At 49.0% G+C, this 17451-nt stretch overlaps 1 protein-coding gene across 2 annotated transcripts in view; it reads left to right on the plus strand.

The window, feature by feature from the left end:
- The window catches only part of AHI1 (Abelson helper integration site 1), a 351645-nt gene that overhangs the window by 54684 nt on the left and 279510 nt on the right, over positions 1–17451 (plus strand). For both annotated transcript variants that reach the window (XM_075339856.1, XM_075339857.1), the window contains exons 6-7: positions 6892–7090; positions 7941–8133. In XM_075339856.1, the coding sequence (XP_075195971.1) occupies positions 6892–7090; positions 7941–8133 (392 nt within the window). The remainder of the gene's footprint in view (positions 1–6891; positions 7091–7940; positions 8134–17451) is intronic.

A 17451-nucleotide genomic window follows, 5' to 3' on the forward strand; every position in this document is an offset into this window, starting at 1 on the left:
CCCTGACTTCTTCACGCAGTTCGGGGTCTCAGCTTGAGGATTCTCTAGAGGAGGAGGCGGAGGTCGCAGCTCAGGACTCTGATCCTGACGTTGCGCTCAATCTGGATACACCTGAAGGGGACGCCATAGTAAATGATCTTATAGCATCCATCAACCAGGTGCTAGATCTGTCTCCCCCAACTCCGCCTACAGAGGATTCGGCTTCACAACAGGAGAAACACCAGTTTAGGTTTCCTAAACGTACACGGAGTGCTTTCTTTGATCACTCTAACTTTAGAGATGCTGTCCAGAAGCACAGGGCTTTCCCGGACAAGCGCTTTACTAAACGCCTTAATGACACACGTTACCCCTTCCCCGCTGACGTGGTTAAGGGTTGGGCTCAGTGTCCCAAGGTGGATCCTCCAGTCTCTAGACTGGCGGCTAGATCCGTAGTAGCAGCAGTGGCTGACGGTGCATCGCTCAAGGATGCCACGGACAGGCAGATAGAGCTACTACTGAAATCCATCTATGAAGCCATAGGCGCATCTTTTGCCCCAGCCTTTGCAGCAGTGTGGGGACTCCAGGCTATCTCAGCTTGTCTGACTGAGATTAATGCGGTCACCCGTACCGCTGCGCCACAAGTAACGTCTTTGACTTCTCAGGCGTCAGTATTTGCATCCTACGCCATGAATGCTGTCCAGGACTCGGCTAGCCGTACAGGGGCTGCACCAGCCAATTCTGTGGCAGTCCGCAGGGCCATGTGGCTACGCGAATAGAAGGCAGACTCTGCTTCCAAAAAGTTCTTGACCGGTTTGCCTTTTTCTGGCGACCGACTGTTTGGCGAGCGATTGGATGAAATTATTAAGCAATCCAAGGGAAAGGACTCTTCCTTACCCCAACCCAAACCAAACCGACCTCAGCAACGGAAAGTTCAAGCGAGGTTTCGGTCCTTTCGGCCCTCAGCCAGATCCCAACCCTCCTCGTCCAACAGACCACAGAAGAGCCAGAGGAACTCTTCTGCATGGCGGTCTAAGTCACGTCCTCCAAAGACCGCTGGAGGCACCGTCTCCAAGGCGGCCTCCTCATGACTTTCGGCCGCCCCAAACCGCATCCTCGGTCGGTGGCAGGCTCTCCCGCTTTTGCGACGCCTGGTGGCCACATGTCCAAGACCGATGGGTGAGGGACATTCTGTCTCACGGTTACAGGATAGAGTTCGGCTCTCGTCCTCCGACTCGTTTTTTCAGGACATCTCCGCCCCCCGAGCGGACCGTTGCGCTTTTTCAGGCGGTGGACACTCTGAAAACAGAAGGAGTGGTGATCTCCGTTCCACTTCAGGAACGCGGTCGCGGTTTTTACTCCAATCTGTTCGTGGTGCCAAAAAAGGACGGCTCATTCCGTCCCGTTTTGGACCTAAAATTGCTCAACAGACATGTGACAACCAGGAGGTTTCGCATGGAATCCCTCCGATCTGTCATCGCTTCGATGTCCCAAGGAGACTTCCTAGCATCAATCGACATCAAAGATGCCTATCTCCATGTGCCGATCGCTCAAGAGCATCAACGCTTCCTGCGTTTCGCCATCGGGGACGAACACCTTCAGTTTGTGGCACTGCCTTTCGGCCTGGCGACAGCCCCACGGGTCTTCACCAAGGTCATGGCATCCGTCGTAGCGGTCCTTCACTCTCAGGGCCACTCGGTGATCCCTTACCTAGACGATCTCCTAGTCAAGGCACCCTCACGGGTGGCTTGTCAACACAGTCTGACCGTTGCTCTGGAGACTCTCCAGAGGTTCGGGTGGATCATCAATTTTCCAAAGTCAAAATTGTCTCCGACCCAGTCACTGACGTACCTCGGAATGGAGTTTCATACTCTCTCAGCGATGGTCAAGCTGCCGCTGGACAAACAGCGGTCGCTACAGACAGGGGTGCGATCCCTTCTTCAGGGACAGTCGCACCCCTTGAGGCGCCTCATGCACTTCCTGGGGAAGATGGTGGCAGCAATGGAGGCAGTTCCATTTGCGCAATTTCATCTGCGTCCACTCCAATGGGACATTCTCCGCAAATGGGACAAGAGACCGACGTCCTTGGACAGGAACGTCTCTGTCTCTGGAAGCCAAGACCTCTCTTCAGTGGTGGCTTCTCCCCACTTCTCTGTCGAAAGGAAAATCCTTTCTGCCCCCATCCTGGGCTGTGGTCACGACGGACGCGAGCCTGTCAGGATGGGGAGCGGTTTTTCTCCACCACAAGGCTCAGGGAACCTGGACTCCGACAGAGTCTTCCCTTCAGATCAATGTTCTGGAGATAAGGTCAGTGTATCTAGCCCTCAAGGCGTTCCATCGGTGGCTGGAGGGCAGGCAGATCCGCATACAGTCGGACAACGCCACGGCGGTTGCGTACATCAACCACCAGGGCGGCACTCGCAGTCGTCAAGCCTTCCAAGAAGTCCGGCGGATTCTGCTGTGGGCGGAGGCCACAGCCTCCACCATCTCCGCGGTTCACATTCCGGGCGTAGAAAACTGGGAAGCAGACTTCCTCAGTCGCCAGGGCATGGACGCGGGGGAATGGTCTCTCCACCCGGACGTGTTTCAAGAGATCTGTTGCCGCTGGGGAACGCCGGACGTCGATCTCATGGCGTCTCGGCACAACAACAAGGTCCCGGCATTCATGGCACGGTCTCAGGACCACAGAGCTCTGGCGGCGGACGCCTTAGTTCAGGATTGGTCGCAGTTTCAACTGCCTTATGTATTCCCTCCTCTGGCAATGCTGCCCAGAGTGTTGCGCAAGATCAGGTCCGACTGCCGCCGCGCCATCCTCGTCACTCCAGATTGGCCGAGGCGGTCGTGGTACCCGGATCTGTGGCATCTCACGGTGGGGCAACCGTGGGCGCTCCCAGACCGACCAGACTTGCTATCTCAAGGGCCATTTTTCCATCTGAATTCTGCGGCCCTCAACCTGACTGTGTGGCCATTGAGTCCTGGCTCTTAGCGTCCTCAGGGTTGTCTCATGATGTCATTGCCACTATGAGACAGGCCAGGAAGCCAACGTCAGCCAAGATCTATCACAGAACTTGGAGGATCTTCTTAGCCTGGTGCTCTGAGAGGGGGTTTATCCCCTGGCCGTTTGCCTTACCCAAGTTTCTTTCCTTCCTTCAATCGGGATTGGACAAGGGTTTGTCTCTCGGCTCTCTCAAAGGTCAAGTCTTGGCGCTTTCCGTGTTTTTTCAAAAGCGTCTAGCCAGGCTTCCGCAGGTACGCACGTTCCTGCAGGGAGTTTGCCACATAGTCCCACCTTACAAGCGTCCGCTGGAACCCTGGGATCTCAACATGGCTCTACGGGTTCTTCAAAAAACCACCTTTTGAGCCGCTGCTGGATGTCTCTCTATCACGTCTTTCGCAGAAGGTGGCATTTCTAGTGACGGTTACTTCACTCCGTAGAGTGTCAGAGCTTGCAGCGCTGTCATGCAAAGGCCCTTTCCTGGTTTTTCACCAGGATAAGGTGGTTCTGCGTCCGGTCCCGGACTTTCTCCCTAAGGTGGTGTCCACTTTTCATCTCAATCAGGATATTTCCTTGCCTTCATTTTGCCCTCATCCAGTTTACCAATGTGAAAAGGATTTGCATTTGTTAGATCTAGTGAGAGCACTCCGGATCTACGTGTCTCGCACGGCGCCCCTGCGCCGCTCTGATGCGCTCTTTGTCCTTGTCGCTGGCCAGCGTAAGGGGTCGCAGGCTTCCAAGTCTACCTTGGCTCGGTGGATCAAGGAACCGATTTTTGAAGCCTATCGTTCTTCTGGGCTTCCGATTCCTTCAGGGCTGAAAGCCCATTCTACCAGAGCCGTAGGTGCGTCCTGGGCATTGCGGCACCAGGCTACGGCTCAGCAGGTGTGTCAGGCGGCTACCTGGTCGAGTCTGCACACCTTCACGAAACACTATCAGGTGCATGCCTATGCTTCGGCAGATGCCAGCCTAGGTAGGCGAGTCCTTCAGGCGGCGGTTGCCCACCTGTAAGAGGGGGCCGTTTTACGGCTCTTTTTATCGAGGTATTATTTTACCCACCCAGGGACTGCTTTTGGACGTCCCAATTGTCTGGGTCTCCCAATGGAGCGACAAAGAATCGAATTTTGTTTACTTACCGTAAATTCCTTTTCTTCTAGCTCCTATTGGGATACCCAGCACCCGCCCCTGTTCCCTTCGGGCTGTTTGTTCTTTTGTGTACACATGTTGTTCATGTTGAATTGTTCTTTTGGTTCATGGTTTCAGTTCTCCGAACATCCTTCGGATTGAATTTACCTTAGACCAATTTATAAGTTTTCCTCCTTCCTGCTTTGGCACTAAAACTGATGGGCCCGTGATGCACGGGGGGTGTATAGGCAGAGGGGAGGGGTTACACTTTTTAAAGTGTAATGCTTTGTGTGGCCTCCGGAGGCAGTAGCTATACATCCAATTGTCTGGGTCTCCCAATAGGAGCTAGAAGAAAAGGAATTTACGGTAAGTAAACAAAATTCCCTTCATTCCTATTTTCCTCCTCTAAATTTGGGGTGCGTCTTATAATCCAGTGCGTCTTATGAAACGAAAAATACAGTATTACAGCCCTGCTTCTATAAACAGCTGGCATGAGAACCGTTCCCTTCAGGGTTCACCGGAAGCCCTATTGTGTCAGAAGGAGCATCTCTAGGTTTCATAGCATGGCTAACATTACACATTTCATACAGCTTCCCAAAAATGTGTGCTGAAAATTATCATTTTTTTTTTTCCGACTTATCACATTGAAATCCAGGATTCAAATGTGTTAGAATTCCCGTATTTTAATCCCTATTTTCTTTTTCCTCATTCTCTTTTGGACCTTGATCCATAATTTGGGATAATTTGCAAATGCACGTAAAGTAGTTGGATACTTACCAGATTTGGAAAAAGTTCTGCCATATACTGGTATAATCTATCATAATACACTCATTTCTTACCCTTGTGACAGCCTCCACATTAACCCCTTAACGACCGCGGGCAGTAAAATTTACGTCCTAAATGTCATAATGTTACTGCCCGCGGTCCTCCGGCGGCAGCATGCTGCGATCGGCGCACATCTCAGCTGATTTTCACAGCTGAGATGTGTGCCTGCTAGGCACGAGCAGAATCATTATCTGCTCGTGCCGATTAACCCCTTAAATGGCGCTGTCAATACGTGACAGCGCCATTATAAGCGCGATCGCGGTAAAGTTTTACTTACCGCCCGATACCGGAAGTCACGTGACGCGATCACGTGACTTCCGATAGTTGTCATGGTAGCTTAGGGTCATGTGATGACTCCTGTACTACACATGACTTGCTTTCACTTTCGCTGTGCCAGCGGCACAGCAAAAGAGAAAGAGAGCGTATCTGCTGTTTATAGCTGTGTAGCTGTGATCAGCAGATACTGCAGAGCGATCGGATTGCTGATCGCAATAGCCCCCTAGGGGGATTAGTAAAATAAAAAAAAAAAAGTTAAAAAAATTAAAAAAAACAAACCTAAAAGTTCAAATCACCCCCCATTCGCCCCATTGAAAATTAAAGGGTTAAAAAAATAAAAAATATACACACTTTTGGTATTGCCGCGTTCAGAAACGCCCGATCTATCAAAATATAAAATCAATTAATCTGGTCAGTATACGGCGTAGCGGCAAAAAAAATCCAAACGCCAAAATGACGTTTTTTTGTCGCCACAACTTTTGCGCAAAATGCAATAAGAGGCGATCAAAATGTAGCATCTGCGCAAAAATGGTATCGTTAAAAACGTCAGCTCGAGACGCAAAAAATAAGCCGTCACTGATCCATAGATCCCGAAAAATGAGAACGCTACGGGTCACGGAATATGGCGTAAAACGTGCGCCACTTTTTTTGGACAAACTTCTGATTTTTTTTTTAACCCCTTATATAAAAGTAAACCTATACATGTTTGGTGTCTACGAACTCTCACTGACCTGAGGCATCACACCACACATCAGTTTTACCATATAGTGAACACAGTGAATAAAATATCTCAAAAACCATAGTGCTATCGCACTTTTTTTGCAATTTTTCTGCATTTGGAATTTTCTTGCCGTTTTCCAGTACACTATATGGTAAAACTGATGGTTTCATTTAAAAGTACAACTCATCCCGCAAAAAATGAGCCCTCACATGACCATATTGACTGAAAAATAAAAAAAGTTAGGTCTCTCAGAAAAAGAAAGGCGAAAAAAAAAAAACGGAAAGCGAAAAATCGGCCGGTTGTGAAGGGGTTAAATACTGTGGCAGTTTTTTCGAGGGTAATCCTATGGCCATTTCTTTGGCTTGTACTTTTTGATGCAGGCGCAAAGAGCTTATACAAACAAACCAGTAAATTCTCTTGTATCTGTGCTTGTGCAGAATAGGATGCGGCCAAGGAAGCTGTCACTTGATTACTCTTGTGACCGACACGTTTTACATCACTGATCATTGAGGAGCTGGGATCCTTGACATGAGCATTGGGAAAATTCTTGATTACTTTTGTCTGCACAAAGCAGAGTAAGGAGTTTTAGAAATTAATATTCAGTTATTGGTGATTCCATCATCTGAATAATTTTCTTAATAGATGCATTTCTAACTCTAAGAAACTGTGGAGATGTCTACTTTTTTTGTTGCATTCTTGCGTTCTGTACAAGTGAGCAGTTTTGATGTAGCTATCACCTTACGAAGGATAAAACCTTACAAACCTGCAACATAATTTACAGTGGGCTTTCAATTGTAATCATTCCCTAAAATCCGTTTAGATTCCCATTGTGGATCAGTGGCTTTTTGAAATCCTCATTCACATGTAAACTGCTATTTTTTCATTTTATTTTTTTATGTTTTTTTGCTGAATTTGTCATGTCTGATAGTGTTCTTAGTTTGTGTGCTCATATAAGGAAACACTTTAATTTTAGATGATATAGAAAGACTTGATGCGGCAGAAGATGATGTAGATAACAGCAGTCCTGGACCCATGTATGATGACCGCCTGGTGTTGGGAGTTTATATTCATCGAGCTGACAAGCTTAAAACTGACCTTATGGTATCTCGACCCTTGGTGAAGATTCACATCATTGATCAAAAAACAGGGGAATATGTCAAGAAAGAAACCAGGTGATAAGAGCAAAACATTATACTAAAGTTTTTTAAAGGGACTCTGTCAGCACAGAATGACTGTTCAAACCAAGTACAAGCGCTCGTGCATCATGGCGGGGCTAATTATTTAAATGCACCTTGCCACTTGTTTATTTTCCCTCTAGCTGCGCCCTTTTCTGGATCTATGGATCCTGAGCAGTCAGAGATAGAGGGAAAACAAGCAGGTAGGAAGGTGCACTTTAATGAATAACCCCGCCATGATGCACAAGCACCTGTACTTGGTTTGAACAGTCATCCTGTGCTGGCAGAGTCCCTTTAAATGTTTCTTAGTATTATTTAGGATGGTTTACATACACAGACCAATAGTATGCAGCTAAAGAAAACGTTTTTCTCTGATGGAAAATTATTTTAATTCTGTAGCAAGTATTTGTACTGGTTTAAAACGATAAAAAAATTCTAGATGTTTGTTTTTTGTAGGACGTTAAGATCATTAAAGGGGTTCTACTTGTTTCAGTTGATCGTCATCCACGGGCACAGTTTGGTATAAATAAAACTAACTAGGCTATACTCCCCATTCCCTGGTACATCGGTAATTGGGCTGCTGATATCGGTGTCTAGCATTGGCTGCGGCGCTAATGTCACTTCGACAATCAGTGAGCTCGGAGACTCTTGAGTGGTGTTTGGTCTGTACTTGCCGAGCTTCTGAGCTCACTGATTTGACGGAGTTGATGTCACACAGACAGCCAAACGGACACCACGAGCAGCTCAACAGACAAACCAGGCAAAGTATGCTGTGTCCAAAATGCTCCCTCTTCCGGATTGTATACACGTACCCTTAGTGAAAAGCGTTTCTTTTTTTCTTTTTCAGCTCTGATGCAGTTTTATCATTTCATGACCAAGAAAGTAATGAGTATATTCTGGCCAAGTGCACACAGCCATATGACTTCAAGCGGCTGAAAACCTTGATCCCGGAATGGGATGAACAAATCATATTTATGGATAGGTTCACTCACTTCTTGCACATTAAGGAAGACAGCCCTAATGTTATCATATTCTTTGAGGTAAAAGACGTTTTGTCTACTGATCAGTGTACAGAATTAAATTAACTCCTTCAGGTTTGACCTATTTTGGAGTTCCATTGGCACATTCTTAAGCCCATGACTTTATTTTTTTTTTTTTTGGACAAGTTGGAGTTTATTTTTTGTAACTTATAATTTATTGTTTAACTTTTATGTCATTTTTGCAGGAGTGCTGTTGGAAATAAGACAAACTATTTTTCCTGTGGTATAAGTAATGGGCCCGATTCATCAAGATTGGTATTGTTCACACTGGTCTTGATGAGAAGTGTTGGGGTCAGATGCTCCCGATTCATGAAGGAATACGCCTCTTCATGAATCAGGATCATCGGATGGGTGGCACTTCATTGTTCTCCTCACCACAAATCCTTCTCCAGTCCCTGCTGCTTGTCAAGGATTTTTACAATTGCCAGTTGCGACATTCCTGTCCTGCCCCAGGTCTGCCATCTTTGTTGAAGTTGGGCAATTTGGTGTGAGACTGTCGAAATTGCCAAATTTTAGTGCAGCCTTTAGTTGTGCCAAAATTGTGACTTTCTTTGTCGCTCCTAATTGGGAGACCCAGACAATTGGGTGTATAGCTACTGCCTCCGGAGGCCACACAAAGTACTACACTTAAAAGTGTAAGGCCCCTCCCCTTCTGGCTATACACCCCCCCGTGGGATCACGGGCTCCTCAGTTTTATGCTTTGTGCGAAGGAGGCCAGACATCCACGCATAGCTCCACTGTTTAGTCAGCAGCAGCTGCTGACTATGTCGGATGGAAGAAAAGAGGGCCCTTACTAGGGCCCCCAGCATGCTCCCTTCTCACCCCACTTTCTGTCGGCGGTGTTTGTTAAGGTTGAGGTACCCATTGCGGGTACGGAGGCTGGAGCCCACATGCTGATTCCTTCCCCATCCCCATTAGGGCTCTGGGTGAAGTGGGACTTTACCGGTCTCCGGGCACTGAGGCCGTGCTCCATCCACAGCCCCTGGAGGATCTGCTGGATACGGAGCGGAGTTTTCTCAGGGACAGGACCCTGCTCCATCAAGGTACTCCGTGTCCCCGTGCTTATCGCACACACACTGCAGCATTGCTGGGTGTGTTAGTGCGCCGGGGTAAACAGCGCTGCTGCGCTGGTGCCGTTACTCACTACAGCTCTGCTGAGTGAGGTGACTTTGTACGATCGGCCGATCCGGCCGCTGGGGTCAGTGTTTACTGGTCGCGGCTGGGATTTGTGGTGCGCCGGGGACTTCCGCGCTGGCCGTGCATATATGACGGCCGCGCTAGATTACTACAGTCCCCGGTTTTTGCGGCCTAGTTCGTATCGTTCCCGCCCCCGGACCTGCCAGTCAGGCGGAGGGCGGGACGCTGTACAGACCAGCAGCGCTAAGAGCTGGAGTCTGTTTTACATACTCCAGCCCTCACACTAGGCACAGGGGGACGCAGTTTCCCGCTCTTTTGTTTGGGACGCCCACGGTCCGCCTCTCTTCACAGGACGCCGGCAGCCATTCCTGCCTGCACGCTGAACTGCGGAGGGGAGGCTGGGAGACCCAGACAAGGGATTCTACGATCTCACACCCGCTTTTCAGCGGGCGGTAAGCAGCCCTCAAGGGCTCTCCCCCACTTGTGCCATAGTGTACTTTGTATTTTGTGCTGGCAATACTTTGCACTGTACAGTCGCTGGTGGTTTTCTGCTATATACCCTCCTTAGATTTCTCAAGGAGATAACAGCATGTCGTCCGCAAAAAGCAAAAGTGCCAAGGCACGGACTTTATATGCTGCTTGTACCGCATGTGGGGCTACTCTACCGGGAGGTTCCACTGACCCCCATTGTGTGCAGTGCTCGGCCCCTGTGGCAATTGCTCAGCCGGGGCCGCTGCTAGAGGTGACCCAGGGAGAACCACCTGTAAATGCTGTCCAGGTGACAGGGACGGAGTTTGCAGCTTTTTGCTGACAGATTGTCTATGACTATGTCTAAAATTCTTGAAACATTGCAGTCTAGACCAGTAACTCAGACCATGGGCACTGTTGATCCATTGCCCCCTGGTCCCCCTCAGCTGGACCACTTCCTAGCTCCGGGGGTGTCATATGCACCCCAGGGTGACGGCTCTGACTCGGACGACAGTCCCAGACAACCTAAGCGGGCTCGCTATGAGCGACCCTCAACTTCATCACACTGGTCAGGGTCCCAGCGGGACGACTCTCTGTGTGATGAGGCGGATGTAACTGATCAGGAGTCTGAGGCTGGGGCCGCTCTCAATCTAGATACCCCGGATGGTGACGCCATAGTGAATGATCTTATAGCGTCCATCAATAGGATGTTAGACATTTCTCCACCAGCTCCTCTTGCGGAGGAGGCAGCTTCACAGCAGGAGAAATTCCATTTCAGGTATCCCAAGCGTAAATTAAGCACGTTTCTGGACCACTCTGACTTTAGAGACGCAATCCAGAAACACCACGCTTATCCAGATAAGCGTTTTTCCAAACGGCTTAAAGATACACGCTATCCTTTTCCCCCTGACGTGGTCAAGGGCTGGACACAGTGTCCCAAGGTGGACCCTCCAATCTCCAGGCTTGCAGCCAGATCTCTAGTTGCAGTGGAAGATGGGGCGGCACTTAAAGATGCCACTGACAGACAGATGGAGCTCTGGTTAAAATCCATCTATGAAGCTATTGGAGCGTCGTTGGCGCCAGCATTCGCAGCCGTATGGGCACTCCAAGCTATTTCAGCTGGGCTTACACAGGTCGACACGGTCACACGTACATCTGCTCCGCAGGTGGCACCCTTGACCTCTCAAATGTCTGCATTCGCGTCTTACGCGATTAATGCTGTCCTAGACTCTACGAGCCGTACGGCGGTGGCGTCAGCCAACTCTGTGGTTTTACGCAGAGCCCTGTGGTTGAGAGAATGGAAGGCAGATTCTTCTTCCAAGAAGTGCTTAACCAGTTTGCCTTTTTCTCGTGACCGATTGTTTGGTGAGCGTTTGGATGAAATCATTAAACACTCCAAGGGTAAGGATTCATCCTTACCTCAGCCCAGACAAAACAAACCTCAACAGAGGAGGGGACAGTCTGGTTTTCGGTCCTTTCGAGGCTCAGGCAGGTCCCAATTCAACTCGTCCAAAAGGACTCAAAAGGATCAGAGGGACTCAGATTCGTGGCGGACTCAATCACGCCCAAAAAAGCCAGCCGGAAGAACCGTTACCAAGACGGCTTCCTCATGACTCTCAGCCTCCTCTCTCCGCATCCTCGGTCGGTGGCAGGCTCTCCCGCTTTGGCGACATTTGGTTGTCACAGGTCAAAGACCGTTGGGTGAGAGACATTCTGTCTCACGGGTACAGGATAGAGTTCTGCTCTCGTCCTCCAACTCGCTTCTTCAGAACTTCCCCACCGCCCGACCGAGCCGATGCTCTGCTGCAAGCGGTGTCCGCTCTAAAGGCGAAAGGAGTGGTGACTTCTGTTCCTCTTCAGGAACAAGGTCACGGTTTTTACTCCAATTTGTTTGTGGTGCCAAAGAAAGACGGGTCGTTCCGTCCCGTCCTGGATCTAAAGCTGCTCAACAAACACGTAAAAACCAGGAGGTTCAGGATGGAATCTCTCCGCTCCGTTATCGCCTCAATGTCTCAAGGAGATTTCCTAGCATCAATAGACATCAAGGATGCTTATCTCCACGTGCCAATTGCGCCAGAGCATCAGCGTTTTCTACGCTTCGTTATAGGAAGCGAACACCTGCAGTTCGTAGCTCTACCTTTCGGGCTGGCGACAGCCCCTCGGGTCTTCACCAAGGTCATGGCAGCAGTAGTAGCAGTCCTGCACTCGCAAGGTCACTCCGTGATCCCGTATTTGGACGATCTACTTATCAAGGCGCCCTCTCAAGAGGCATGCCAACACAGCCTGAACGTGGCACTGAAGACTCTCCAGAGTTTCGGGTGGATTATCAACTTTTCAAAGTCAAATCTAACCCCGACCCAATCACTAACATATCTTGGCATGGAGTTTCATACTCTCTCAGCGATAGTGAAACTTCCACTGGACAAACAGTGCTCGCTACAGATAGGGGTGCAATCTCTCCTTCAGGGCCAGTCGCACCCCTTGAGGCGCCTCATGCACTTCCTAGGGAAGATGGTAGCAGCAATGGAAGCAGTTCCTTTTGCGCAGTTTCATCTGCGTCCACTACAATGGGACATTCTCCGCCAATGGGACGGGAAGTCGACGTCCCTCGACAGGGAGGTCTCCCTCTCTCAGGCAGCCAAGGAATCTCTCCGGTGGTGGCTTCTTCCCACCTCATTGTCAAAAGGAAAGTCGTTCCTACCCCCATCCTGGGCGGTGGTCACGACAGATGCGAGTCTATCAGGGTGGGGAGCAGAGTTTCTCCACCACAGGGCTCAGGGTACGTGGACTCGGAAAGAGTCCACCCTTCAGATCAATGTTCTGGAGATCAGAGCAGTCTATCTTGCCCTACAAGCCTTCCAACAGTGGCTGGAAGGCAAGCAGATCCGAATTCAGTCGGACAACTCCACAGCGGTGGCATACATCAACCACCAAGGGGGAACACGCAGTCGGCAAGCCTTCCAGGAAGTCCGGCGGATTCTGACGTGGGTGGAAGACACGGCATCCACTATATCCGCCGTTCACATCCCAGGCGTAGAAAACTGGGAAGCAGACTTTCTCAGTCGCCAGGGCATGGACGCAGGGGAATGGTCCCTTCACCCGGACGTGTTTCAGGAGATCTGTCGCCGCTGGGGGATGCCGGACGTCGACCTGATGGCGTCACGGCACAACAACAAGGTCCCGGTTTTCATGGCACGGTCTCACGATCACCGAGCTCTGGCGGCAGACGCCTTAGTTCAAGATTGGTCGCAGTTCCGGCTACCGTATGTGTTCCCACCTCTGGCATTGTTGCCCAGAGTGCTCCGCAAAATCAGGTCCGACTGCCGCCGCGCCATTCTCGTCGCTCCAGACTGGCCAAGGAGGTCGTGGTACCCGGATCTGTGGCACCTCACGGTAGGCCATCCGTGGGCACTACCAGACCGTCCAGACTTGCTGTCTCAAGGGCCGTTTTTCCATCTGAATTCTGCGGCCCTGAACCTGACTGTGTGGCCATTGAGTCCTGGATCCTAGCGGCCTCAGGTTTATCTCATGAAGCGGTTGCCACCATGAGACAGGCTAGGAAACCATCCTCCGCCAAGATCTACCACAGGACGTGGAGGATATTCCTATCTTGGTGCTCGGCTCAGGGAGTTTCTCCCTGGCCTTTTGCATTGCCTACTTTTCTTTCCTTCCTGCAGTCTGGGTTGGAAAAAGGTTTGTCGCTTGGCTCCCTTAAGGGTCAAGTCTCCGCGCTATCCGTATTTTTTCAGAAACGCCTGGCGCGACTTCCTCAGGTACGCACGTTCCTGCAAGGGGTTTGTCATATCGTCCCCCCTTACAAGCGGCCATTGGAGCCCTGGGACCTGAACAAGGTTCTAATTGCTCTCCAAAAGCCGCCTTTCGAGCCTATGAAGGAGGTTTCCCTTTCTCGTCTTTCACAGAAAGTGGCCTTTCTAGTGGCGGTCACGTCTCTTCGGAGAGTGTCCGAGCTGGCGGCGTTATCATGCAGATCTCCATTCCTGGTGTTTCACCAGGACAAGGTAGTTCTGCGTCCAATTCCAGAATTTCTTCCCAAAGTGGTATCTTCCTTTCATCTCAATCAAGATATCACTTTACCGTCTTTGTGTCCGCATCCAGTTCACCAATTTGAAAAAGGTTTGCATTTATTGGATCTGGTGAGAGCACTCAGGATCTACATTTCCCGCACGGCGCCTCTGCGCCGCTCGGATGCACTCTTTGTCCTTGTCGCTGGTCAGCGTAAAGGGTCGCAAGCTTCCAAATCCACCCTTGCGCGTTGGATCAAGGAACCAATTCTTCACACCTACCGTTCTGCTGGGCTTCCGATTCCATCAGGACTGAAAGCCCATTCTACCAGAGCCGTGGGTGCGTCCTGGGCATTACGGCACCAGGCTACGGCTCAGCAGGTGTGCCAGGCGGCTACCTGGTCGAGTCTGCACACTTTTACCAAGCATTATCAGGTGCATACCTACGCTTCGGCGGATGCCGGCCTAGGTAGACAAGTCCTTCAGGCGGCGGTGGCTCACCTGTAGGAAAGGGCTGTTTGACGGCCCTATCACGAGGTATTCTTTTACCCACCCAGGGACTGCTTTTGGACGTCCCAATTGTCTGGGTCTCCCAATTAGGAGCGACAAAGAAGAAGGGAATTTTGTTTACTTACCGTAAATTCCTTTTCTTCTAGCTCCAATTGGGAGACCCAGCACCCGCCCTGTTTTTCTTAGGAAATTTGTTTTTTTCGGGTGCACATGTTGTTCATGTTGAACAGTTCAGTTCTCCGAGGTTGTTTCTCGGGTTGAATTTGTATTTAAAACAGTTATTGGCTTTCCTCCTTCTTGCTTTTGCACTAAAACTGAGGAGCCCGTGATCCCACGGGGGGGTGTATAGCCAGAAGGGGAGGGGCCTTACACTTTTAAGTGTAGTACTTTGTGTGGCCTCCGGAGGCAGTAGCTATACACCCAATTGTCTGGGTCTCCCAATTGGAGCTAGAAGAAAAGGAATTTACGGTAAGTAAACAAAATTCCCTTCTTTCAAGGCTTTCTGCACGTAAAAGCTTTGATGAATCGGGCCCAATGAATGAAATTTAGTCTATGGGTTAGTTTGAATACAGTAATGTTAAGTTTTGATTTGTGCATGCAATAATAGCTTTCGCATTCTGAAAGCTTTATCTTACTTTTTCAGTTAGGTAACCCTATGAGATTGGTTTTTATTTTTTTTTTCAGTACAAACTGTATTATTTATTACTTTCTATTTTTATGGGAAATTCAGAAAAATGCATTTCTACAATTTTTTTTCAATAGTATTTTTTCTTACTGTCCCATAAATTAATGCATATGTGTATGTAGTGTAGAGTGAGTGTATTATTTTACTCACTTACTGCTGCTCTCTCCGGGATCCAGCACCGTTCTGCTCCTCTTCTCAGTGACGTTACCGCTCTGCAGATTCTCCAGGTCACACTGGGCTCTGTGTGACCCAGAAGTGACTTTTACAATGTAATGAGTCAGAATGAGGATTCACAGGTTAACAGAGTCAGGGTCAGGGTCAGGGTCAGGCCAGAGTCAGGCATCCTCAGTTTCTAGCATTGTCAGCTGGGAGGCAAGGTCTGTCCCAGACCTGTCGTAGGTTAGACTCTAAGCTTTCTGATTGTAGGAGTCCCCTTTTCAGAGCTCTTTAGGGAGTTTTATGCAAACCTCTTCATTATTCCAAAAAAGGACAGATTGGTGCAGCCAATTTTAGATTTAAAGAATCTGAAGAAATGGGTTCACTTTGTTGCTTCAAAGTGGTCTGTGATCACATCCATGGAAGGTGGGGAATTCCTTTCATTGATGGATATTCAGGATGCTGATCTGCATGTGCCAGTTTTTCACGCCCATCAACGTTTTCACCGCTATGCAGTCAGGTGGAATCACTATCAATTCAGGGCTCTCTCATTAGGGCTGGCCACAGCGCCCAGGGAATTCACAAAGATCCTGGCCCCGGTAATGGTGCTGCTACGGTCCAGGGGATAATTGGCTTTCCCTGTCTGTTTGGACAAAATCCTGTCAAAGTGCCATTCTTTACTCAGAATATGGAACGTCAGAAGATCATTCTTCAGATTCTTGAGCAATTTTGGATTGGATTGTCAACAGGACAAAGTCTGTTGTGGTCCCAATGCAGCAGGTACAGTTTTTGGGTATGGTGTTTGACACTGTTTAGGCATCAGTATTTCTTCCAGATGAGAAGATATTATCTCTTCAGTAGTACGTCCGGGCCTTAAGACGTTCTGACAAGCATCCTCTTCGTTTCTGCATGAAAGTCCTAGAGAAGATGGTGACGGTATTCGTGGGAGTTCTGTTTGCTCAATTTCGGTCAATAATTCTGGAGGAAACGCTCCTGCCTCTTGGGACAGATCAATTCAGTCCCTGGATTGGACTATCCATCTCCCCCTCCATTGTCTTTGGTCTCTCAAATGGTGGTCAATGTCTCCCCTCTTACTTTGGGGTTCCTCCTTTTGCCCCATTCAGTGGCAGGTGCCCACGACAGATGCCAGCCTTTCCGGCTTGGAAGCTGTCTTCCGTCATTTGGCTGTCCAGGGAGTGTTGGGCAGAGAGAGAGACTTCTCCCTATAAATGTGTTAGAAATCAGAACAGTTAGTCTAGCTCTTTTACAATGGCAGCACTTAGGTCGAGGGTTGCCGATCAGAATCCAGTCGGACAATGCTACTATAGTGGCCTATATCAATCACCAAGGAGGCACACGGAGCTCATCTGATATGATGAAAATCACTGAAATTTTAGAGTGGGCAGAAAACAAAATTTCATTAAATTCAGTTTTTCCTATGTCAGAGGTGGACAATTGGAAAGCTGACTTTTTAAGTCGCCAATCACTTCCCGCAGGGAAGTGGTCTCTCCACCTGGAAGTGTTCACGCAACTTTGTTGACGGTGGAGTACTCCAAATATCGATCTTTTGGCTTTCAGACTTAACAACAAGGTGCCAAAATTTGTGATAGGATACAAGGACCCTCAAGCATTTGTAATTGATGCCTTAATAATCTCCTAGTCCCAGTTCTCTCTACCTTAACTGTTTCTACCTCTGCCGCCTCTACACAGACTTCTCAAGAAGATCAGAGCAGTGGGTGTTGCAGTCATTCTGATTGCTCCAGAGAGGCCGCAGAACGCCTGGTTTCGGAAGGTGGTCAATTTCTGGGTGGATGTCCCGTGGGCTTTTCTGTTCTGCTCGAACCTTTTGTCCCACGGTCCATTCTTCCATCTGAATTTACATGCACACAATTTGATGTAATGGCTGTTGAAATCATGATTTTGAGGGCCGTAGGGCTGTCTTAATCTTTTATTCAACCATGTATTAGGCCGGGAAGGCTTATGTTTGTTGGTGTGAGTCTACCAGTACCTTGCCGATGTCCTTTTCCGTGCTGGTTCTGCTCTCCATCTTGTAGTCCAGATTGGAGGCACTGCTGGCGCTTAGTTTCCTCAAGGGTCAGGTGTCCGCCCTGGATATTTTGTTTCAGATAGACTTGGCCACTAAGTTTCAGGTTAAGACCTCTTTGCAAGGAGTGGCACTTGTTAGACCGCCTTATCAAACTCCCCTAAATCTTTGGGCTGTGAATCTTGTTTTAGAAGCTCTTCAGTCCTCACTTTTTGAGCCTATCAAGAGAAATCGTTCCACTTTTTCTTTTTTATAAGGTTGCTTTTTTTTATAGCCATCACTTTGATTAGGAGAGT

This window comes from Anomaloglossus baeobatrachus, chromosome 3, assembly GCF_048569485.1.
Source record: "Anomaloglossus baeobatrachus isolate aAnoBae1 chromosome 3, aAnoBae1.hap1, whole genome shotgun sequence".
Taxonomy (NCBI): Eukaryota; Metazoa; Chordata; class Amphibia; order Anura; family Aromobatidae; genus Anomaloglossus; species Anomaloglossus baeobatrachus.